At 35.9% G+C, this 26,648-nt stretch overlaps 1 protein-coding gene across 1 annotated transcript; it reads right to left on the minus strand.

The window, feature by feature from the left end:
• Positions 1–506: 506 nt before the first annotated feature.
• On the minus strand, positions 507–26,639 carry SERINC1 (serine incorporator 1). Its single transcript, XM_055262860.2, has 10 exons — positions 26,451–26,639; positions 15,763–15,924; positions 13,724–13,893; positions 11,264–11,343; positions 10,880–11,017; positions 9,003–9,172; positions 8,774–8,864; positions 4,232–4,376; positions 3,885–4,115; positions 507–2,339 (listed from the first exon to the last, which is right to left on the minus strand). Exons 1-10 carry the CDS (start codon positions 26,487–26,489, stop codon positions 2,204–2,206), a joined length of 1,362 nt encoding a protein of 453 aa, XP_055118835.2. The 5' UTR covers positions 26,490–26,639; the 3' UTR covers positions 507–2,203.
• Positions 26,640–26,648: the final 9 nt, after the last annotated feature.

Below are 26,648 nucleotides of genomic sequence, written 5' to 3' on the forward strand. Positions count from 1 at the left end.
AATGCTCAATACTTTTATGGGCATTGTGCTGCTGATAATGTTGGAGAAAGACCACTTCACAAGAAATATGGAATAAAATATACTAACATGAGTTGGAGTATTTTATCAGTAAAAGTACATTCTTTTTTAGTAAAGGAAATTTTTATACTATCTGCAGTATCTGTGAAAGAAGACAAGCATCAAAACTGGCAACCAGAAAAAATAGCTGGAAGACATAGTAGATGTAGAATATCCACTGAAAATATATTAATATTCTCCAAACTAAACTGGTCCATATACTGAAGACTCTTTAGGGGAAGAATGGCTCTTTACCTTTGAGATCCTACCTCTGGGGTCACTTACAGACAACCGAAGGGTAACAATCTCCTTCTAAGCAATTTAATTATCATTACAGAAAACAGGCAGTTACTTTCTAGTGCCAGGTCCTTTTTCACATAGGAAGAACGGTCTAAATGTTGTTAGGGCCACCTAAAGTTAAGCTGCTAAATAATCAGTACACTACACACTTTCTCTGAATTCATTTATTTAGAGGTAAAACACAGCCATTCAAAATTGTGGAATACAATGTCTACACATAGAATAAGGTTGGGGAATTAAGCTGAATTGTTATATTCCATTCACATTAATAAATATTTTTAAAGAAGAAAATGTAGATTTTAAAAGCTTCATTAGACACTAGTGACACATACAAATAATTGAACTGTCATACTGCTTGATTTTCAGGTTGAAAGGTTACAATCATCTATATATTTCAATTACATGGCAGTAAATACAAAAGCATTTTAAACATCTTTTGAACTGTGTAGTATACTATAAGCAGTTTATTCTAAAACATTCCATCATTCTTCTGACGAGTTTATGGGTCATGCTGGACACCAGCAATCCACATCACATAAATTATCCACCAGTAATGAGGTGTAAAATCAATTATGCATGTATTTTGAATAGAAATTATTTTTAAATGTCAGAGAGAATGCTATTATTGGCCAACTTGAAATTTCCTAATTAGCTATCTGAGCTATTTAAGTCTGTACTTCCATGTCTTCATTTTTTTAAATGAGAGAACTGGACTAGATTTTATATAAGTACCTACTAAAGCCTAGTGTTTTGCAGTTACTTCCTTCCCTGTCAAAATTTTGCCTCCTTTGATTTTCAATACTTTTTTTTTTTTTTTGCCTCACTCTGTTACCCAGGCTGGAGTGCAGTGGCGTGACCTTTGCTCACTGCAACCTCTGCCTCCTGGGCTCAAGCAGTCCTCCCACCTCAGCCTCCTCAGTAGCTGGGACCACATGCATATGCTACAAAGCCTAGATTACTTTTTATAGAAACGGGGTTTCACCATGTTGCCCAGGCTGGTCTTGAATTCCTAGGCTCAAGTAATCCACCCACCTCAGCCTCCCAAAGTGCTGGGATTACAAGGGTGAGCGCTACCATGCTGGCCCAAAACTAACTTTCAAAGTGACTTTCAAACACTTCCTTCTAACCCATGATTATCCTTTTCAAAACCTTGTCTAAATCCTTCAGAGTTCCAAACATCTCCACGGAACCCATACTTCATGAGTTTAAAACAACCAAAACAGTTCACTTTGTTGGCAAAGGCCATCTCTACCCAAGTAAGATTATTTACTCGTTATTCAATTTAGTACCCACACCTCCATCCATAACCTACACTATTGTCCACTGAACACTCCCTACCTGTGTAAGTTCCATATCAAGGGTAAAACCTTATAAGATTTTTCAGACAATTGGCATTTAAGTGACTTGTTTATAAATTTTAAAATAAATCATGTTCTTTGCAGTATCCTGCCAGGCAACACATCAAATATTTCAAAAGGCAGCCATACATTTGCTTTAATGCTTCCTAAAACAGCTTAAGGTCTAATATAATTTTAAAATAGTCAAGCAATTTTGTTTTTACTCTTCATGTCACAACTATAGAGCAGAGAATAAGCTCAATAATGTCCACTTTTACTAACTCATCACCATATTCATAAAACTTTCCTCTGCAATTCATTCTACTTCACATATCAATGCACTTGGCAAGAAAGTAACAAATAAAATGACAAGCAGTAAAATCTAATTCATGCCAGAACACTGGAGAAGTTACATGGGAAGCAAAAACATACACAACTTTACAAAAGTTGGGAATACTGTTTTCAAATAAGCAATCATCAAAGTGGGACTTTCATGCTAGAAGTCCCACTCAGTCAAAATCACGATTTGTAAGAACAAGTGGTGCCACGAGTGTCCAAACATACAGCACGATGCCAATCCAACTGGAAGAGATTTTCACCCAGACAGCTGTCCATTGACTTTTCATCTCATGGGAGGGTTCGTACCTAAAATTTCAGGGAAAATTATTAAAAAGGGGCAAGGGGGTTGAATTATCAGCCACCAAGCTATGAAGCCTCATTAATTCAGAAGTGTGCTTTGTATACAGTTTGTGATTTCAGATATATCATTGCTGCATCTTATCTGCTCCCTTTCTTTCCACACTGCTAGTGTGAAGGTAAAAATCTGTTATTTCCTTTAATGGAGTAAAGTACACAGGCCTCTGAAATAGTTATTTTGCATAATCTCTGAAGCACTTTATGCATGTCTGCCATGTTATTAGACAGAAGAGGAACAGAATGTGACCTCTGGATAAATGAGATGTCACTATTACATAAGATTGTTCAAGGTGTATATGGAACTCCTCACCTGATTTCCACTCCCCCCCGCCCCCTCCCCCACCCCTCCCTGCTCAGAATTAAGAGACTGGTATGACTCAGAGACATCTCCTTAAAAAAAGAATTAAGAGACTGGAAGGAAATATATCTCAAGTTTAACTGATTTTTGAGTTAATGAAATATACCAAAATCCTTCTGGTATAAACCCTTAATATCTACTATTACGTGACAGCCAAGGATCTGAATTAAAAACTAGCTGGTACTCGGGAGGCTGAGGCAGGAGAATGGCGTGAACCTGGGAGGCAGAGCTTGCAGTGAGCTGAGATCAAGCCACTGCACTCCAGCCTGGGTGACAGAGTGAGACTCCATCTCAAAAAAAAACAACAACAACAACAACAAAAAAAAAAACCAGCTGGATTCTTATAGCGTAATATGCTGCAGTGTAAGAATTAAAAAATATATGTTCTTTTCAATAATAAAAATCAGTAAAGGCTGCACTCAAAGAAATACAACAAAGAATAATCTTTTTCCTCCATCTTTTGCTGATACTGAAAGCTTTCTTATAAATTGTTTATGAATATTATGCATTAAAAAGTTATTAAAAACTGAACTTCCCAAACCACATAGTTCAATTTGAATCTTTGACCAAATCTTTCAGTAATCATTTGGACAAAACCACAACTTTCAAAAATGAAACACTATAAATCACTACCTTCCTCCTGACAGAAAAGGATTTATGGATTAAGTTTGAAGTGATTAAAAAAAAAGCATAAATTGTAGCTTGTAAGAATGCTAAGAATCTATCTACATTAATGAATTCATACTTAAATTTAAAAATTTTCAGAGCTTTTAATAACAGTTCAAACAAAAGAGAAAAAAAGATGTATCTTTTACTTCACTATCTTTACAGAACTGAAAAAAACAAGTATGTTAGATCCATTATCAACATGGATTTTTGTAAAAAAAAAAGTATTAGTTTCATGAAAATTTTTATTTTAATCTCTCCAAGATTTGAACTATTTCAATGTTTGTGTTACTGTTAAAGCAAGGAAGTAAAGATTGCATTTCTCATGCTGATCTCACTATTCATTTAGCTGTACATTTTGAAATATATCAGAGGATAAAAAGTACTTCATATCACATCATGGTTTCACAAGAGAATCATAAAATGCCATCAGAATTCACACATCCAGAGTTTTCCTGAAATATAAATACCTGTACCAGTTGGTAAGGGTCATCATGATATAAAGTGAAGCCAGGAAAAGCATGAAGTGAAAGAAGGAATAACTGTAAGTGACACCATCCCTTTCATTATCTACAGCTCGGTGAACATCGTCACCATCCTCCAGTGATCCATCACTTCTAGCTCCGCCATCTTCTATTAATGTAGATTCATCACTTGTTAGAGTCAGTTTATTAACCTGACTATTGTTTGAAGTACGGATGCTGTATGAAAGAGAGTTTAGGAGGAGAGAAAGAAAAGAACATTTTTAAAAGAAATGATTCATAAATAAACAGCTAGACTTCTTGTTTAAAGGAAAAAATTCCATAGTTTTTCCTACCTGGAATAAAATACACACAACAAAAAGAGGATTAGTCCTATAATTCCTTGAGCATGCCACCACTGGACTGATTGCCCTTCCTTTGGGACAGTGCTTGTTGTATTGTAGCCAATTATGCTTAGTAGACTTGGGTTGCAATTTGTTTCTGTAATGTAAAGCCAAATTAAAATGTTAGAATATATTAAAAAGATGTTTTTCAGAGCAAACAAAATTATTTTTAACTCTCTATACCCCTGCAAATTGAGAAACAATTGCTGGAAAAGGCATCAGTATAACAAAAATAATTGAAGACAACTTGCACTTATTAATAAGACCTTTGAAGTGTTAATAGTTCTGATTTTATAGAAGTACCTGGAAAAGTTAAATCATTTAATTTTCAACAACATGTGATAGCTGAGAGATAATTACCTCTACAATCAGGTAAGAGGTGAAATATAGATGAACTTTCTAAGGTTAGTATAATTCTAGTAGATTTAGAAAGAAAATTCAGAGATTATAAACCACAATGCACTGGCTTTTCTATCATATGTTGAGATTATGATACAGACTTTATGAAGCTTATCAATTTGATACAGCACATTGTTAAAAAAGCAAGACAGTTTACACAAAAACCAGTTATAAGGACTCCAGCAAATGCCTCATGGAAATTACCCAATAAGGTATAACGACCTACTGCTTACTCAAGTTTTATTCTTTTACAAAGAAGAAAGTAGGCCAGGTGCGGTGGCTCATGCCTGTAATCCCAGCACTTTGGGAGGCCGAGGCGGGCAGATCACAAGGTCAAGAGATGGAGATCATCCTGGCCAACATGATGAAACCTCTTCTCTACTAAAAATACAAAAATTAGGGGGGCGTGGTGGCATGTGCCTGTAGTCCCAGCTACTCGGGAGGCTGAGACAGAAAGACTCGAACCTGAGAGGCAGTTGCAGTGAGCCGAGATCATGCCACTGCATTCCAGCCTGGCAACAGAGCGAGACTCTGTCTCAAAAAAAAAAAGTAGGATTGGTAAAATATTCACTAAGTGTCCAAAATACATATTTTTCTCCCGCAAAGCCAGATCTGTCAAACTCCATCTTCCTAATGAAAATGATTCTTATCTTAAAGCCAATTAGGTAAGGCTATTTCCTTCTCTAAAGCAAACTACTAGTAATTTTTTTCTAACCACCTACCTGGAAAAAAACAGGAAATCTTTCTGTAATACATCAAAACAAAAAACAAAAATAAATTGGTCTCCAAGTTATAAAGTACCTATGATAAAACACCTGCAGTTTGTAAACTCAATGAGATTCATATAACATCAGATAAATTTTTTAGGAAAAGAGATAATTTTCTTCCTTTTAATAGGTAATAATTTTTGTCTATTCTAATTTGTCTCCTTTTAACATATGTTTCTATTCTCATGGTATACAATATAACTAGCCTATAATACGATGCATTACAAAGCCCAATTATCAAATTCAATTGTAAGGTAGTCACAGGCTAAAACAGTAATTTAATAATGTGAAAAAATTATACTGTTCACAATTGAATCAACAGGAATTTGAAGAGCTTTTCTTTCTATATACAACGATTATATGCTCTATGCAAATCAGATACCTTTCTTATAATTTCACCCAGTTTCTTACATACACATACCTTGTTTTATTGTGCTTTGCTTTTTTTTTTTTTTTTTTTAGCATTTCACAGACTGTTCTTTTTACAAATTGAAGGTTTGTGGCAATTCTGCATTAAACAAGTCTATTGGTTCCATTTTTCTAACAGTATGTACTCACTTTGTTTCACATTTTGGTAATTCCCATAATATTTCACAATTTTTCATTATTATTAATTACATCTGTTATGGTGATCTCTCATCAGTGACCTATTATGTTACTATTGTAATTTCTTTGGGGCACCACAAATCACACCCATATAAGACGGTGAAATAATCGACAAACATTGTGTGTGTTCTGACTGCTCCACCAACCAGCCATTTCCTTGTCTCTATCCCTCTCCTTGGGCCTATTTCAAGACACAGCCATATGGAAATTAGGCCAGTTAATAACCCTGCAATGTCCTCTAACTGTTCAAGTGAAAGAGTCTCCCCTTTCTCACTTAAATCAAAAGCTAGAAATGATTAAGCTTGGTAAAGAAAGCATGCCAAAAGCTGAGACAGGTCAAAAGCTAGGCCTTCTGTTCCAGTTAGCTGAGTTGCAAATGCAAAGAAAAGAAAAAGTTCTTGAAGGATATTAAAAGTGCCACTCCAGTGAACATGAACACACAAATGAGAGATAAGAAAGCAGAGCAGTCTTATTGCTGATATGGAGGAGAAAGTTTTAGTGACCTGGATAGAAGATCAAACCAGCAGAGTATTCTCTTAAGCCAAAGCCTAATCCAGGGCAAGGCCCTCTCTCTCGCTTCAAGTCTATTAAGGCTGAGAGAGAGAAGGAAGCTGTAGAAGAAAAGTTTGAAACTAGATGGGGTTGGTTCTTGAGGTTTAAGGAAAGAAACTGTCTCCATAACATAAAAGTATAAAGTGAACCAGTAAGTGCTGATGCAGAAGCTACAGCAAGTCATCCTAAAACTCTAGCCAACAAAATTAATGAAAGTAGCTACACTGGTCAGGCATGGTTGCTCACGCCTGTAATCTCAGCACTTTGGGAGGCTGAGGCGGGTGGATCACCTGAGGTCAGGAGTTCGAGACCAGCCTGGCTAACATGGTGAAACCCAATCTCTACTAAAAATACAAAATTAGCTGGGTGTGGTGGCACAGGCCTGTAATCCCAGCTACTCAGGAGGCTGAGGCAGGAGAATGGCTTACCAAGGAGGCAGAAGTTGCAGTGAGCGGGGATTGTGCCATTGCACTCCAGCCTGGGCAACAAGAGTGAAACTCCATCTCAAAAGAATAAAAATAAGAAAAAAGAAAGCAGCCAAACCAAACAACAGATTTTTCAATAAAGACAACATAGACTTCTATTGTAAGAAGATATAATCTAGGACTTTCATAACTATAAAGAAGTCAGTCAATGCCTGGCTTCAAAGCTTAAAAGGACAGGCTGATTCTCATGTTAGGGACTAATGCAGACAATGATTTTAAGAGAAAGCCAATGTTCGTTTACCATTCCAAAAATCCTAGGGCCCTTAAGAATTATATTAAGTCTATTCAGCCTCTCTATGAATAGAAAAAAGCCTAGATGACAGCATATCTGTTGAAAGTACGGGTTATGGAATATTTTAAGCCCATTGTTGGGACTTACTGCTAAAAGAAAAGATCCTTTCAAAATATTACTACTCACTGACAATGCACCTGGGTCACCCAAAAGCTCTGATAGAGATGTACAGGGAGATTAATATTTTCATGTCTGCTAACACAGTATTTATTCTGCAGCCCATGGAAAAAGGAGTAATATCAACATTTAAATCTTATTATTTAAGAAATATATTTTGTAAGACTATAGCTGCCATAGAGTAATTCCTCTGATAGATCTGGGTGGGCAAAGTAAACTGAAAACCTTCTGGAAAAGATTCACCATTCTAGATGCTATTAAGAACATTCATGATTCATGGGAAAAATGTCAAAATATCAACATTAACAGGAGTTTGAAAGAAGTTGATTCTAAACCTCATGGATGACTGAGGATTTCAAGAGTTTAGTGGAGGAAGTAGCTACAGATACAGTGGAAAGAGCAAGAGAACTAAAAAGTGGAACCTGAAGATGTGACTGAATTGCTGCAATTTCATTATCAAGCCTAAATGATGAGGAGTTGCTTCTTATGGATGAACAAAGCAATTTTTTGAGATGGAATTTACTCCTGATGAAGATGCTATTAATATTACTGAAATGACAGCAAAGGAGTTAGAATATTACATAAACTTACTTAATAAAGCAGCAGCAGGTTTAAGAGGATTGACTCCAATTTGGAAGGAAATTCTACTCTGGGTCAAATGCTATCAAACAGCATCATATGCTACAGAGAAATATTTTGTGAAAGAAGAGTCAATCAATGGGCAAACTTCATTACTGTCTTAGTTTAAAGATACTAAAACAGCCACACCAACCTGCAGCAACCAACACCCTGTTCGGTCAGCAGCCGTCAACACTGAGGCAAGACCTCCTACCGGCAAAAAGATTACAACTTGATGAAGGCTCAGATGACTGTTAGCATTTTTTGGAAATAAAGTACTTTCAAATTAAGGAATGCACATTGTTTTTCTAGACATAATGCTACGGCACACAACGAACTACAGTGTAAGATAAACAAAAGTTTTACATGCATTGGGAAACCAAAAAATCATGACTTGTTTTACTGTGATGTTTGTTTTATTGTGGTGCTCTGAAATTGAACTCACAATTTCTCTTAGGTATACATGTAACCTTCTTATAATTTTGTTAGTGATGGAAGAAACTAAGTGAAATAAATAATACATCAAAGATAAAAACTTCATACTTTGTTCCTCTAGGAGCCTAATTTTTAAGTAATTTAATCTCACAAAAAGACAAGCTCTGGAAAAACAACAACAACTGCAGAACCTTCAGGAACATGTAATATAAATAAAACACACCTGGTTCATTGGTCATAGCTGACCATGTCAAATACATTGTGTAGACTGTAATTACTGAAGACTGTAACAAACCAGATCTTGGTTGTGATTCCTACAAAAAAAAAAAAAAAATATATATATATATATATATATATATAGCAACACAGGTAAATAGTCTGACATCATTCTAGATTTTTGAAAACTTAAAAAGGTATAAGCTTCATAAAAGCTAATGCTTTAAAGGACATACTTGGATTTTTGGCAGTATAGACATTACAGAAGCACCAACGCAGAGGAGCATGTTGACACTGATGAATGCCTTGTTTTCTGAACAACTGGCTGGATGAGTGTAGTAGACAAAGAACAAGACGATAGCAACTAAAGACAGCAGATAATTCAGAGCTGTAGCTGATAACAAGGCTGTGAAAGAAATATAATTGGATAATTAGCTTTTTATCAGAAATTATTAAAAATTAGAAATGGGACCTGTTTTATAAACAATCTGTCATTTTGTCAAAAAATATATTTTAAGCAACTTTGTCAGCATTATAAAGGCTATAAAAGCAGGAAAGAAAATTAATTCTGACCTTTATTGCTGAAGAATTCTAGTTTTTACACATAGCTATTATGTATTTGCAAGGATGGCAAGTTAGTAAGAAACTAATATGATTTAATAGTAATATCTATATTAGAGTTTACAAACTATGTTTACATGTTAGCCATTATTTTCAAAATAAAGAAAAATATAAGAGGAATATTACTTAAGGTTTTTAAAGAACCATTATCACTCAGTTGTAAACAAGGGCATTAAGAAAATTATTTTCATTATTAATGTTAAGCCCTCAAAACAATGATGCTTTTCCTCATGAACTAAAATCTTAAAAGATACATATTATGCAAGGGTAAGTCATTATTATTTAATAAGTCAACCTATGCTTTTTCTATGTAAATTTCAACATACACAAGTTGTTTAGCCTTTATGCTAATATGTGCTTAATATACAAGTATTTATGTAGATTTGCCTCGCTGACAGGGGATCCATCCAACAAATATTTATTGAATGCCTGCATTCCAGGCCCTGGGGATACAGCAGGGAACAAAAGAGACAGAAACCCTTGCATTAGACTTTGCATTTAGAGAGCAAGGTATTCAACGTAAGTGAAATTTCCAAATGACTAAAGCTTATTTCTTTGAGCACCAAATTATTTTAACTTGAACCACTGAGATAAAACACCACAAATTAGTTGTGTGAGAGGAATATTAGGCCAGCAGACACATTGGATTTGGCTTGCACTCCAATTTAAAAATTTTTTTAGCTGAAACTCAGGTCATTTAGCATGAAAATCCAGATTTATGACTTCTTTTGAAAAACATTAGAAAAATCAAGCAATACTAAGTTCACATTCCCACAAGGCAACTAATAAATGGAGCTGAGCAGTAGTAATACACTTTAGATGGGGCATTCATCCTCTCCAATTCATTGTAGTCCCTACTATTTGCACAAAGCTTATGCACTTAAACTTTGTCCTCCTGTTCCCTCATTTTTGTTACCTGGTTTGGCCCTGTAAGCATCTGAATTGTGATATCTGTTTTCAAGTATAACCCCAAAGGACTCAACATCATCATTATAAATAATCATTAATTACATTACTATCGGAATTCCTTTAGTTGTTATTGATGCACATAAAAGCATCCTTTGCACTTGCATAAAACGTCCGAGTTGCTTTTTATATTTTTTATTTGCTGCTGTTTGTGAATTGTATCACTGTGTGTTTATCTATTCCTAGCAATCCTCTTCCCTTTAATATTTTACTTTTAACCCATTGCAGGCTAGAAAATTAGGCTATAAAGTGCACATGCTTTCTCAGTAATATGCTTTGGAACATTTATTTTAGCTATTCAGGTTCTTTGGATTCTTTCCTGGTTCTTGGGTTATGTTCCCAGTTAATCTGCTAAAAGATCTGCTTGCTGATATAACGTGATATTTTGACACTCACAAAGTTTAAATTGAAAACCTCTTCATAGGAAAGTAGACCATAAAAATCCTAAGTGATTTACCTAGACTACATATCTATTCTCGACTTCAAAGTTCAACTATACTGAAGTTGTTCTGCGACAAAAGCTTACCTGCATACCAACATCTCGAGTTCCCTTCTTCCATTTTTTCAACCCACGATTCATTCCATGAATGTGCAAAATCAATAAGTAAGACTAGTTGTATGAGGATGAAACAAAAGGCACCTGCCATGCCTACATAAAACCACACTGAAAGGGAAAAAAGCATACATAAGTGATTGGTTAGTTTGATTTTTATCATTTCCTTTCAAAATCACAGTACACAAAAACGAAAATAAAATTTTATATGAACATCTTGATTTTGCCAACTGGGGAAACACACACACACACACCCCCATAAGAAGACAAACAATTAGAGTTATAGTTCCAGGTAACAATTATTTCAGATTCCTTTATAAAATATCAACGTCAAACAACTTAAAAAGGATTTCTTACCAGTTGTAAAAGTTCCTTCTGGAATGAAGAATGCCCCAATAATAATTGCAATTGCTGCAGCAAATTTAAAGAACCAAAATCTAAAACAAAAAGAAATATAATTTTTTATTAATAAACATTCATCAAATAATTTCATATATGAAATCATTTAACTGCATCTTAACAAATAGCTACACTTTATGTGAATGTTCTACTTCTTTCTGAGGATATTATGATCTGGAGTGTAGCCATATTTGTAACTACAAAACAAGGTAACATCATATTTAGATAATGTAGTTTGGAGACAGTGAAATTAACCATTACCATGAACCCAAGCTTATATTACAGATCTTTCCAATTGGAAAAAACAAAGCAAAAAAAAAATCTGATAAGAAAGGCAAGTCAAAATGTGAAAGGAATGGATTAAAGCCCAGACCGTGCTAGAGGAAGCATCAGAGCAAATGGCTGGAAAAGAAAGGGAAATGGTAAGACATTTTGGGGACTACTGGACACTGGCTCTGAGCTGACATTGATTCCAGGGACCCAAAACATCACTGTGGTCCCCCAGTTAAAGTAGGCGCTTATGGAGATCATTGGGTCACTCCACCAGGAAAAAAACCACGACCTGCTGAGTTGCTTGCTGAAGGCAAAGGGAATGCACAATGGGTAGCAGAAGGTAGTCACCAATACCAGCTATGACCACATGTCCAGCTGCAGAAACAAGGGCTGTAATTGTTGTGAGTACTTCCTCCTTGTTTTGTCAAAAACATGTTCATGCATGCATATACTTGTACTAAGAAAATATCTTCATTTTATTTCCATTCTCCTTTATCATGTGACATAAGATTTACTGACTTCACATCAGCATTTAAGTATGGTTAACTTCATGTAATTAGTATTTTGGTTGGGGACTGGTGCGTTTTCAGTTATAAGGTTAGTTGTATGACCTTTTATGTCTTTATTTGCAGATTATGTATGATCTCAGGAGATGTATACGGGTTCAAGTTGACAATGGGTAGACTTCTGATAGTTAATACTGAGTGTCAACTTGATTGGATTGAAGGGTGCAAAGTACTGATGCTGGGTGTGTCTGTGAGGGTGTTGCCAAAGGAGATTAACATTTCAGTCAGTGGGCTGGGAAAGGCAGACACACCCTTAATCTGGGTGGGCACCATCTAATCAGCTGCCAGCAGGGCTAGAATATAAAGCAGGCAAAAAACAAAACAAGTGAAAAGACTAGACTGGCCTAGCATCCCAGCCTACATCTTTCTCCCATGCTGGATGTTCCCTGCCCTTGAACATCAGGCTCCAAGTTCTTCAGTTTTGGGACTAGGACTGGCTCCTTGCTCCTCAGCTTGCAGACGGCCTACTGTGGGACCTTGAGATCATGTGAGTTAATACTTAATAAACTCCCCTTTATATCTATCTATCTATCTATCCTATTAGTTCTGTCCCTCTGGAGAACGCTAATACACTTGATTATCAGAAAATACAACAATTACATAAACTGCTTTTAAGACCATTTTGAGAAAGATGTATTTCTCACTAATTCATTATGGAAAAATGAGAATGTTAGTTCCATTTCACACGCTTATTTCACATAAGTGGGATAATGTATCAAAGTATAAGGTGAACTGTATAAATGAATAATTTTTTTTTATTTTTTTTTATTTTGGATACTTTTTGCTTTTAATCTTTATACTAGAGTTACAAGTATATTTTTAGTTTTTTACTGTGGTATACATAAAATTCTAATTTTAATAATTATTGACTATTCAATTCAGTGGCATCAAATGCATTAACAATGTTGCAAAACCATCACCACTATAAATGAATAATTTTTATAAATACATGATAAATGCCTCCATCTATAACTCTAATAATTTAATAAAATAATCAATGACCAAAGGAACAAAATAAAAGAAAATCAACCCGTCACATATTTTCTCATTGATATTTATATTCTACTTGTTTATTCCTTTTGTCTTTGGTAGCACATGTAACTAGATAAGCAACAGCAGATATTAAAACAGTCAAATAAGGGTACCAGAAGTAGTGCTCTATATGAAGGAAGATTGATAAAAGAAACCCTGAAGTTTCTTTCTGGGTTGTCCAATACAACCAACCTAGAAAAATCTGCTCTCTGGGTCTAAGGAGTTCTATGTAAGTGGACTGGTCCACCAAAAGTTAAGAGTAGAAGGAGAAATAGCTATTCCCTTAGTAGTCACAAATATAATAGAGCCTCTTTTTTAGTATGAAAATATAAAACACTGTGGATCAGAGGTTATTACGGCTATCATTTAATATCCAAAGTCTGACATTCTCCAGTAAAAACAAGATTTTCTTACCCTGTCATTCATGAATAAAGTAATTCTGCAAATTGTATAAGTTTATTTTACCTTAAAGTTTCCTTAGATAAACTGGCAATTGTCAAGAAGAGGCTACCCAGGCTTTTATATTGAAGCTTATTTAAAAACTTACCCATTGTGCACTGCAGCTCTAGGATCACTGCTACTCTTCACTTTGATCATTAGTAAAGAGAGAAGAAGATAGAACATAGCCAAACCAAAGCACAAACGATATACAGCTTTATAGCCAACCAAAATGTTACAAGGGACAACACCTTTCTCATTCTCACAAAATCCAGGAATCTAGAAAAACAAAAGTTTATGATCCATCATTTTTTTCATTAAGTAAAAATAAAAATTATATGTAATCAAATAGTTTAAGTAAAGGTTTAGAAAACTGGAATTTGCTTTACAATTTATGATGAATATGTACTCAAGATGAGTCTGATACATTTTAATCACATACAGTGGGGAAAAAAAGAGTTAAATCCCTATCTGCGCAAATCATAAACTACAATACCAGCTCTATGCTGGATGCTTATTTTGAGTTATAGATTTATCCTACATTTTAAAAACTTGCATTCTACTTGAATAGCATGATATACTTGTTTTAGTAGTGTAAGTGCTATTTCTGAGACCACTGTTCAGAACTATTAATACATCTATTATTCATATATATAAGAATAAATTATTTCCTCCCACTCTTTCCAGTCCCAGCACTCTAAAAAAACTGCTTTTCCAGGACACTAGTCATGTACTGGTTTCCAAACCCAAAGGCTACTGCTTAATCACATTCCTTAATCTCATTTTTATACAGACACTATCCCTGTCATTCTTAAAACTTTCTTCCTAGAACCTGTACATTTTCTTTGTTCTTTTCTGTTATCCCTTCCCTCCCAGTTTTCTAGGATCAGAACCAGGTTTTCCTTTCTCCACTAACTCCCTTAAGTAAGAGATTTTGGCAAAGTTCTAGCTCTGCTCACTCAATGATCTTCACCATATGATACCATGGTTTCAACATTCAATTTCTATCCTCAAGGCAGTCTCTAGCTCTGATTTCTCTTTTAAATTCCTTCATGTTTTCTACTTACTGCTGTATATTATTATGGACTTCGTGTCCGTGTCTACCCAAAATTAAATGCTGAAACCCTAACCCTCAATGGGAGGATAGTGGGAGATGGGGCCTTTAGGTGGTAATTAAATCATGAGGGTAGAGCCCTCAGGATAGGATTAATGCCCTTATAAAAACAGATAGAAGAGAGCTGCTGCTTTCTCTCAAAAATGTAAGATGGCCATGTGTAAAGCAGGAATAAGACCCTCACCAGAACTTGACCACGGTGGCACCCTGATCTCGGACTTTCAGCCTCCAAAACTGAGAAATAAATTTTTGTTGTCTTAAGCCACCCAGCCTATGATATTCTTGTCATAGCAGCCTGAACTGAGTAAGACATACATATATATATATGTATGTATATATACACACGTACATGATGCAATACCACCAAGTCAACATGTTAGAAACTAAATTTATTATATGTTCCCCATCTCCTTCCACAACCTGACTCTCTCTCAAAATTTTCCTTTCTGGGTTAATAGCAATATTTTCCTCCCAGTTTTCTAGGATCAGAACCTGGTTATTTATGATTCCATCACTGCCAATATTTCAGTGCCAGGCTCAGTCAATTTTACATCCAGAAAATCTTATTTCAGGTCCTCTATTCTCTTCTTGATTATACCACTGCAACAGCCTCCGTATTTAACTGCTTGACTTTCATACTTTATTAATTGTAAGATTAATCTTCCTAAAGTACAGATACTTTGCTTGAAAAGCTCTTTTATACTCATTATGCTTTCTATTTTTCAATCTCTGTATGTGCAAGTTCTAATCATTCTTAGAACATCCTTTTTCCCCATGACCCACTGAGATTCTGACACCTGGTTAGAATTATACTTCTTTCTGTGTATTACCACAGTACATTTCCTGTACCACCATCATAGAACTTAACAAGCTAATGTATATTATCTTTTTCCTAAAAGATTATGAACTACAACTAGGATTACATAATGTCTTATTCTATATTATTCTGTTTACAATATCCCCGAATCAGTTTTATACATATATACATATACCCTATAGCCTCAGTTAATCAATAAATAAGAAACAAGACTAACCTTATTCAGTTGTTCTTCCATTCCTGGTATCAACATTACACACGCTACACATACTCCAACAAGCAAGAAAAGTGCATAGATCAATCTAGTTACAGTGGAGTTGTTTCCACTAGGACAGCATCGGCATAGCAAACATGGGGCACTTCCACACAAACATGGTATCTGGGAAAAAGAATATTATTGAAAATATTATTAAGAATCAGTAAATCAGTATATCTTAAAATGATACAATGAAAATTGACATTCTATCTGTTCAAAAAAGAAAAAAGACTAAAAGTAATTACATCAAGGGACATAAGGTATTTGGTTCATATAAATTATCTATATACCACAAAACTTAGCAACTTCTAAGAAGGAGTAAAGACAAACAAAAAAGCCCTTGGACTCTATGCCAAGTAAAATGGACAAATCAGCTAAAACAAAAAGGGGAAAAAAATCATGAGCAGTAACCAAAGTTTAAAGAAGAAAAGAAATGGAATATTCATGAGTAGCACAGCTGCTAAGCCCACCTCCAGCCCCTGAACTTTAGCCCCCAGATACTAGACTAATGAATACACAAAATTCTGAGGATTCTCAAATACATCCAGGGAGGGAAAAAAAGTGAATTATTTTCCTTCTTTTGACCTGGTGATAGTGATAATAATGAAAACTACAACTAGAATGAGGCAAAAAGGATAATAATACAACTGGGGCTAGCTTTTCTCCAGTGACCACCACACTAAAGTAGCAGTATGCCCCCAAGGGAACAGAATATCTTCCTGTCCAGGAGACAGGAAAACTGGTACAGAGCATTTAACAGTATCTAAGAAAGCCACAGAGTAAATATTCTCATAATATCATAACCTGGGCTGAGATGTCAGACTTCTAGAAGGTGGATGAACCAGATCTTCCAGCCCTAGAATTACAGCTCTAGGGGAAAAAAGTCTTAGATATCACACTAAGGGAATGTTGTAGAAGCTAGACCACTACACCAACCAATATAAGGTAAGAATAAAGCTGCTTTATATTAAACGTCGACAAGACAGAAATACATGTCATGGCAACTATGTAAATATACTTTAGCAAAAATTAAACATAAACATCTCCCCTCAGAAAAAGGAATGAAGAAAATATAAGGCATATGAAGAATTCAGTCTGAAATAAATATAATCCAGTAAGAAAAGGAAATCCCCTACCAGTATTTCATTTGAGCTATAGAAAAATAACAAAAACTTTTTTTTAAAAAAGGAGACCTCAAAAATGAAATAAGAACAGAACACAATGAAAAGTGGAAATCAAAGGGCTAAAGAAATGAGAAGCAAAAAAATAGACTTAACTAATAATTATCAAGAAACAAAACAGACATAGGTAAAAATAAAATTACTGATGAAAAAAGGCTTGGGATAATTACTATAAACTCAAGTCAAGATAGAGAAACTGTGACCAGACTTATCCTCCTGACTTAAACAATGGAAAAAATAAGTTTTTCAGACAATGAACAACGGGCAATGTAAAGCAGCAATTTCTAAGAGGAGATAATGTGAGCCCTATGACTGGCCCTTATTTTATTGATTGATTGACTGATTGACAGTCTCCTTCTGTCACCCAGGCTGGAGTGCAGTGGTGCGATCTCGGCTCACTGCAACCTTCCCCCACCCACCCCGGGTTCAAGGGATTCTCCTGCCTCAGCCTCCTGAGTAGCTGGGACTGCAGGTGTGCACCACCACACCCGGCTAATTTTTGTATTTTTTTGTAGTTTTAGTAGACGGGGTTTCACCATGTTGGCCCGGATGGTCTCCTGACTTCAGGTGATCCACCTACCTCGGCCTCCCAAAGTGCTGGGATTACAGGCGTGGCCCACCGCGCCCAGCCAACTGGCTCTTATTTCTGCCTAGGGACAATGTCCACTGCAGGGAGGGTCTGGGAATTTTACCACCCAGAGGTGAAAAACTTTGTAATCCATGAGGCATTGGGTAGAGGTATCAGAAGGCAATTAATACTGGAGAAACATCAGCCATCAAACTAAAGGCTGCACTAGTTGTACTTAAGGAAACCTAAAGGCAAATAAAAAGATCACACTGTCTCTAAGTAAAATCACCCAAGTCAAAGATAAAAGCCCAAGAATATCTTTTTGAAAATAAAAGTATATCCAGCATTGATCAAGGAAAAATTTACACTGGAAAGCTCACAAAAAATTAGTAGGCATGCAAAAAACAGAAACATACAACCTATAATGAGGATCAATCAGTCAATATCAACCTGGAAATGATATAGATAACTGAGTTCATTTATAAATAGGGCATTGTAGTATTATTGTCAGTATATTTCACATGCTCAAGGAGGTAGAGGAAAACTTGATCATGATACGGACAGACATGGAAGATAATTTAAAATTAAGACCCATATCATACTTCTCCAGATGATAAAATAAGCCCCCTAAATATCCACAAGACAGAAGAAAAGATTAATAATGAACCTGAAGACATAAGTAAATGATCCAAAATGAAAGAGAGATAAAAATAAGAAAAGGATCAGAACATTGTGAGACAACTTTAAATAGCCTAATATAAGTGAAATTAGAGTCCCTGAAATGAACTTCAATTGGAGAGAAGTGACACAAGGGTGCTTTTGAGGAAGTAATTGTCAAAATTTTTCCAAATTTATGAAAACAATAAACTCACAGATCCAAGATACTCAACAAAGCCCTAGCAAAATAAACATGAAAACCACACCAAGTTACATCATAATCAAATTACTTAAAAAAAGTAATAATCAGAAAAATCTTAAAAATAGGCAGAAAAATAAAATGTACATTATAAACTGAGGAACAAAGAAATAAATCACACTTCTAGTAAGAAATGGTTCAAGCCTAAAATCAGTACCAAAAGAAAAAAATACATAAACACAGAATTTTGTACTCAGTGAAAATATCTTCCAAAAATTAAGGCAAAATAAAGACATTTTCAGGAACAGAAAAGACAAAATAATCCAAACAAGCAGAATTAAACTACCAGAAATGCTGAAGGAAATCCTCCAAGAAAGAAAATTATACCAGACAGAAATCTGGATTTGCATACGAAGGAATGAAAAATAGAAATAGTAAATAGATATATTCTTCTTATTAAAAAAAATGGGCCAGAATTACTGAGACTAAATCCAAAGACATCATAAGAAAATAATAGACCGATATCCCTCATAAAGATAAACAAAAAAATTCTTAATGATATTTTAGCAAGTCAAAAACAGCAATATGAAAGTATATAAAAAGGATAATATATTGTCACCAGGTAGAGTTTAGCCTGGAAAAACAAGGCTGGTTCCACTTTTAAAAATCAATCAATGACCTCTACCGTATAAACAGACTAAAGAAAAAACATGGTCATCTCAATAGATATAGAAAAACCATTTGACAAAATTCAATACCTATTCATGATATAAACTGTCAGCAAACAAAGAATAGAAGATAACATCCTTAACTTGATAAATGTCATTTACAAATACCTACAGCTCTCACCCATAATTAATGACGAAAGTCTGAATGCTTTCCCCGTAAGACATCAAACAAGGCAAAATATCTCTCTCACCATTTGAATTCAACTTCACACTGGAGGTCCCAGCCAATATAATGAGGCAAGAAAAAAAATAAAACATAAAAATTGGAATGGAAGGCACAAAACTGCCCTCTTCACATATAACACAACTGTCTATATAGAAAATCCCAAAGAGGGGCATACACCATGGCTCACACCCGTAATCCCAGCAATTTGGGAAGCTAAGGCAGGAGGACCATTTGAGCCTAGGAGTTCAAGGATATAGTAAGCTATGATAGCGCCACTGCACTCGAGTCTGGATGACAACAAAACAAAACAAATAAAAACAACAAAAATACCCCACAAAGAACCTACAAAAATGCAACTAGAACTAACTTATCAGTTTAATAAGGTCACATGATAAAAAGTCAATATACACAATCATGTTTCTACGTATTAGTAACAACTGAAAACAAAAAGAAAATAGTTATAAATCTAACAAAACACAGACAAGATCTCAAATAATGAAAACTACAAAACATTGGTGAAAGAAATCAAAGACCTAAATGAATGGCAAAATATACAGAGTTTAAGGATTGGAAGACAATTATTTTCAAGATATCAGGTCTTTCCAAACTTATCTATAGATTCAGCCCAATTCCAACCACAATCCCAACATCAGATTTACAGAAATAAACTAGCTGAACAGGCAAAAACACTAGAATAGCTCAAACAAGTCTGAAAAAAGAGCAAAGTTAAAAGACATGCTACCTGATTTCAAGACTAGCATTAAAGCGACAGTAATTAAAACAGAGTGATATAGGGAAAAGGGTGGACACACTAAGTAGAACACAATAAAGTTCAGAAATAGGTTCATGCAAATATAATCAAAGGATTTTTGACAAAGATACCAAAGCAATTCACTATAGAAAGGATAATCTTTTTAATAAATGGTGCTGAAATAACTGGATATTCATACTTTTTTTTTTTTTTTTTTTGAGACGGAGTCTCGCTCTGTCGCCCAGGCTGGAGTGCAGTGGCGCAATCTCGGCTCGCTGCAAGCTCCGCCTCCCAGGTTCACGCCATTCTCCTGCCTCAGCCTCTCCGAGTAGCTGGGACTACAGGCGCCCGCCACCACGCCCGGCTAATTATTTTGTGTTTTTAGTAGAGATGGGGTTTCACCGTGGTCTCGATCTCCTGACCTCGTGATCCACCCGCCTCGGCCTCCCAAAGTGCTGGGATTACAAGTGTGAGCCACCGCACCTGGCCTATTCATGCATTGTTTAGAAAGTTAACCTTAAGCCATAATCAAACCATATATGAGAATTAAGATTTCCTAGATACCATATAAAAAACAGGACTCACAGAAGAAAAACAAATGAATTGGGCTTCATCAAAATTAAGAACTTTTGCTCTTTGAAACACACTGCTGAGAATGAAAAAGAAAGCCATAAACTTGAAAATACTTGCAAGTCGGATACGTGATAAATCATTGGCATCCAGAATATAAAAGGAACTCTAAAAACTCAGTGATAAGAAAACAAACAACTCAATTAAAAATGGGCAAAATATTTAAACGGATACTTTAATAAAAGGCATAGAGACAGCAAATAAGCAAAGAAAAAGTGCTCAATATCATTATTAGGGAAATGTACATTAAAATCAGAGATACTACTGCATGCTTATTAGAATAGCTAAAATGAAATAAACTGATGATACCAACTACTGACAAGAATGCAGAGCAACTAGAACTCTCTTACTTTGGTGGCGGGAATGAAAAATGGTACAATCATTTTGGAAACCAGTTTGACTGTTTTTTACTTTTAAGTCAAACATGCACTTACTGTATGAATAAGCAAATCCACACTCAGATATTTACTCAAGTGAAATAAGAACTTATAATTACACAAAAAAACCTTGATAGGAATGCTTACAGCTACCTTATTTGTAATCATCAAAACCTAGAAAGGCTCCTCAAATGGTGAATAGATAAATTGGGGTACATCCAAACAAAAACAATAGTCAACAATAAAAATATATGGAGAATGAAACTCATTATGTGCTAAGTAAAAGAAGCCAGACTCAAAGACCATATATTGTAGGATTCCATTAATATGACACTCTAGAAAGGCAAAATCCTTAAGACAGAAAATAGGGGTTGCCAAGGAAAGGACAGTGCAATTTTTTAGGATGATCAATGTTCCAAAATGGTTACACGACTAGATGCATTTGTCAAAACTCATGGAACTGTATATTACAAAGAGTAAATTCTACTGTATGTAAATTATACCTTAACTAAAAGAAGTCCTTAAAATATAGACTCCTCTAAATACATGAATTAAAGGATATTCACAGATCTAATATAAGAAAAATTCCTTATATGGAAAAATAATGTGTGCATCAAAAGAGCACACTACTTTTTAAGAAGGGGAAAAAAGTGATAAAAGATTTAAACTCAGACTTATCTGGTTATTTAATTTCTAAGTAAACAAAAATTCTTCCAATCTAGAATTCTATGACCAAAGTGTACCTCCTATGTGCTTCTGTCAAGGAGCATTATACCAAAACATGGTCGTCAACCAAACGAATACAAGCAATGAAGAAAAAAAGGGTTTCAACCTAAGAGAGAGGAAATGTACATCCTCACTTGAGGATAAAGTGAGATCCAGGATAAAAACAGTGACTATAGACCAGAGCAGGTCAGAAGATTCTGGGAGAGATAACCTCCAAGGTTCGATCAATCATGACATGTATCTGAACTTACTCAGAGATGCATACAGCTGGGGAAAAGTCTAAGGTTAAATAATTTAAATACACTGAAAATAGGCTGGGTGCGGTGGCTCACACCTATAATCCCAGCACTTTGGGAGGCCAAAGCAGGTGGATCACTTGAGGCCAGTTCTGAGACCAGCCCGGCCAACGTGGCAAAACCCCATCTCTACTAACAATATAAAAATTAGCTGGGTGTGGTGGCACATGCCTGTAATCCCAGCTACTCAGGAGGCTGAGGCAAGCGAATCACTTGAATCCGGAAGGCCAAAGTCGCAGTGAGCTGAGATCGCGCCAATGCACTCCAGCCTGGGCAATGGAGCGAGATTCTGTCAAAAAAAGAAAAGCAAGCAAACCAAAGAACAAAAAACGTGCATGAAAGGAAAAGGCATTGTATATTTATTACAAGGCTGACCTATGAAGAGCATTACACAAATAAAGAACATGTAAGTGCTTGCTATAATTTTACATATATAACTTATTTAAATAGTCACAATAATGTTCATTTACCAAAATTATTTAGTATTATGGAAAGCTATGGGGACATCAATGTGTGTGTGTGATTTTGCTGGGGTAGGGATGAGGGCCAGCTGAAATCAAGGGATGATTGCTAAATCTTCGTCTTCCATAGAAGACAATGTCAAAACAAACAAAATCAAGAATACACTATATGTATGTGAATTAGAAATATGGCAATAAATACCAAAAGAAATACTGTCTCCAAAGGGTGGAAATGGGAGTGGTATACTATTTTTCTTAAGCACACAGAGAAGTATGTACATACAGAATTATGAATTAAAAAATTTAAAAATCATACAATTAATTAAACCTGGGAAGTAGGGGAATGGGTGAATATTGATTTCTTCCACCTTTCAGAGAAGTCAATCTAAAATTAAAATGTCCTTAAAAATTTACTCCAACTTCAATGTTTTATACAATGTTTTTCTTAAAACTTAAAACAGGCTTTCTTAACCATGTTGTTATTGCTATTTTGGTCTGAATAATTATTTGTTGTTGGGGGCTATCCTATACAATGTAGATTTAGCAGCATCCCTGTCCTCTACCAACTAACTAGATGCTAGTAGCACCCCTCACCCCAGGTTGTGACAATGAAAAATGTCTGCAGATATTGCCAAATGCCCACTGGGGAGCAAAACTGTGTCCAGTTGAAAATCACTGCTATGGAAACACCTCCTTAGAAGAATCTTTTTAAGAAACTCTCCTGACAAATGTTAACATTCAAGAATTACTTTTTTTTTGTTGTTAAATTCAAGGAAAATTAAATTCAATGCTTTGCTTAAAAATATGTTTAAGATGCTGCCATTCCTAAGAACGTGTTTTTGTCTATTCATCCACTCATGTGTATACAAATGCACAATGCACCCATGCATTGAGAGAGAAGGAAGATTTTGGGGGGACATTTTTATTTAACTTCTACTCTGCATTACTTGACCATTCATAGCAACTATAAATCATTTCTATAAAACAAGTCACTGTATTAACAAAAATTTAGGAGGTTGGCAAAAAATACGCACTCAGTAATCACTAGTTCTTAACGACTTAACTACACTAAATATCTTGATAGGTATTGTATATAAGGTTCAGTCATTCAAAAAAAAAAAATCAATTCTGTCTACTCACTAATACCAATGTTAAGACTGGGATGGGGAAAAGCATTTAAGTAGGTATTAGTGATTGGTAATGTTATACTTATAGGATTAGTTGGTATGATGTTTATAATGTTTAAAGTAATTAACAATCAAAAAAAGAGACAACCATGCATGAATAAAAAATCATACTGCCATGAACCAAGGATTATGATCAATCTAATTCTAGGTCTCTTAGCAGCAAACAAAAAGGGAACAATTTAACACTCCAATTTCTGCTCAGTGGTATTACACATAATTTGTCTCTATAGTTCAGAAATTTTCTACAATTATTTTATAAATAAGGAGAAAACTTTTACTAAATTTGATTAAGCCTGCAGAAACTTGTACTAATTAAGAATGAGGTTGGTTTGTTTTTAATTCTGGCTTACCTGATCTATTTAATGATTTGAATGTTACTTTTTTTTTTTGTTCTGTTTTTTGTTTTGTTTTGTTTTTGAGACAGAGTCTAACTCTTGTTGCCCAGGCTGGAGTGCCGTGGCGCCATCTTGATTCACTGCAGCCTCCGCCTCCTGGGCTTAAGAGATTCTCCTGCCTGAGCCACCCGAGTGGGATTACAGGTGTGCGCCACCACACCCGGCTAATTTTTGTTTTCTTTATTTTGTTTTGTTTTCTGAGACGGAGTCTTGCTCTGTTGCCCAGGCTGGAGTGCAGTGGCATGATCTCAGCCCACTGCAACCTCCATCTCCCAGTTCAAGCAATTCTCCTGCCTCAGCCTCCCAAGTAGCTGGGACTACAGGCATGTGCCACCACGCCCAGCTAATTTTTTTTGTATTTTTAGTAGAGACGGGGTTTCACCATATTGACCAGGCTGGTCTCCAACTCCGGACATCAAGTGATCCATCCACCTCATCCTCCCAAAGTGCTGGGATTATAGACGTGAGCCACTGCGGCAGGCTCTGAATGTTACTTTTGAAAAGTTGAATAAATTTTAATTTCATCAAAACCTCTAAGTAAATGAGCACATTAACTGTTAAGAATGTGGAAGAGATGGTCCCCTTCAATGACTGCTGGCCTGCAGTAAAATCAAACAATTAATGAATAGAGACAGAGGCACAAGGAAGAAAAGGGAAAAAGATTACTGAAACTGCAAACAATAAAATAAATTCCACACTGGACACGGTAGCACCTGCCTGTAGTCCCAGCTACCTGGGAGGCTGAGGTTACACTTAAGTCCAGGAGTTCCAGGCTGCAGTTCACTACGACCATCCCCTGCACTTCAGCCTGGCCAACACACTGAGACCCCCATCTCTAAAAAACTGCCTCACTGCTGCTATCTTTTTAATGTACTTCGCTATTAACACAGAAACTAAAAGGCAGTATCAATTTTATCACGGACATTCTTCTAATCACCTTCTAAAGGTGGCGATCTATGTTGTAAAACGGAAAACATGTATCTCATCTTTTAAATCTCTATTACATACAAATAACTACAGCACGCCCATTTCATAACTCGACAAGATATGACATTACAAATTAAATTGCATAACATCTTCCAATAAAAAAACCGATGAAAACAATCTTATATGATAATTATCAGTTTTCAAAACTGTTTATTACACTAAATATGCCTCTTGTATAAAAGTCAATAATTAAACTCTCTAATATCTTGAGATAAAATATTCCAGGCTTCTGTGCAAGAAGAAATACCATGAAATCAAGAGAACAGACTGGCTGGAGTAACAATCTCCACATTATTATTTGATTAAAATTCAACACTGTTAGTTCAAGACATATCAAAACCTTTTTGAAGAGTATATATAACGGAATCATTTGGGAAGTCAGAAAAGCAATTGTTAGAAACAGAATTAACAAATTCCAGACTAAAGAAAAGTGATTTGAATCCAAATACCTCGCCTAAAATTACAAATATCTTTATTAACTGCACTGCCAATGTTTTGCCTACTATTTTGGAGGGGGCAGAGATTATCTTAAATAAACTGAAATTTGTGCCACATGGACCAAAGTCTTGCCACTATACTGAAAATAGTTTTACTCTAACAACTCTTTAATGAAAATGCAATGTATAGCTAATTAAGCATGAAATTTCAGATGACACACGCATGCCTTCTGCCTAATGACAATTTTGTCTTCAGGCACAAAACATGCGTGTGTCATCTGAAATTTCAATTTTAAGTTGAAATCTGAAATTGACACTTCAAACAGTTATGGCAGAGCTATGACTATTTGCTTCAAAAACAATATTACTACATTAACATTACTGCCAGGCGGTCCCAAATGCCGACAGGCACTTTTTAATCACAATCTGCGCCACAGAACAAAGAGGGCGACATGAATCCAGGAACGACAGTGCGGCAGTCTGAGGTCGCCGGGAAAGAGATGACAACGGAGTGGGTACCCCACAGAAGGAAAGGGGCAAAGACCTTTGTAGAGATGGCCTAGGCAGATACAAACAAAACCACGAAAAGGGACCTGAAAGAATGGGAGACAGAGTTCACGAAGCAGGGGTGGGGGAGGGGCCCTATTCTAGTTCTCTTCCTCAATTTGGGTCATCTTCCCATCGCCACTACACCTTAAGGCCAGTGATCAGTTCTTCGCAAGACCCAAAGCTCTGAAGCTGAGTCTGAGTGACGAAAGGAGACGGGAAGAAAACGGGGACAGAGAGAGCACTCCCTGTTGGGTGGGGCACCACATTCCCGCCGGGCTCACCCAGCCCCGGCTCGGGTAGCCTTCTCTTTAGTCTCTCACACTAGCACCCCAAAGGCCGCAAAAAGCACCTTACCCAGCTCGCCATGGAGCACAGCCCCAGGACGCTCCCCATCTCCACAACGTCACAAGAGCAGCGGATACAGACAAGATGGAGACAGCGTCTTTCTCGCTTTTGCGAGATTATTTACTATCTGCGAGACACTTCCGGACGCACAGCGCAACCCGCCCCTCAGCCTCGCGTCACTTCCTTCCAGGCCTAGGTGAGATAAAA

This window comes from Symphalangus syndactylus, chromosome 2, assembly GCF_028878055.3.
Source record: "Symphalangus syndactylus isolate Jambi chromosome 2, NHGRI_mSymSyn1-v2.1_pri, whole genome shotgun sequence".
Classification (NCBI taxonomy): domain Eukaryota; kingdom Metazoa; phylum Chordata; class Mammalia; order Primates; family Hylobatidae; genus Symphalangus; species Symphalangus syndactylus.

Bases quoted from the DNA above. Each gene is read 5' to 3' on its own strand.
- SERINC1 (XM_055262860.2), bottom strand. From the start codon at position 26,489: ATGGGGAGCGTCCTGGGGCTGTGCTCCATGGCGAGCTGG. The intron at 4,377-8,773 runs GTGTGTTTTATT...TTTACATTACAG, and splicing joins AGCTATGACCAATGAACCAG to AAACAAATTGCAACCCAAGT. The intron at 2,340-3,884 runs GTATTTATATTT...CTGAAATTTTAG, and splicing joins ACCCTTACCAACTGGTACAG to GTACGAACCCTCCCATGAGA.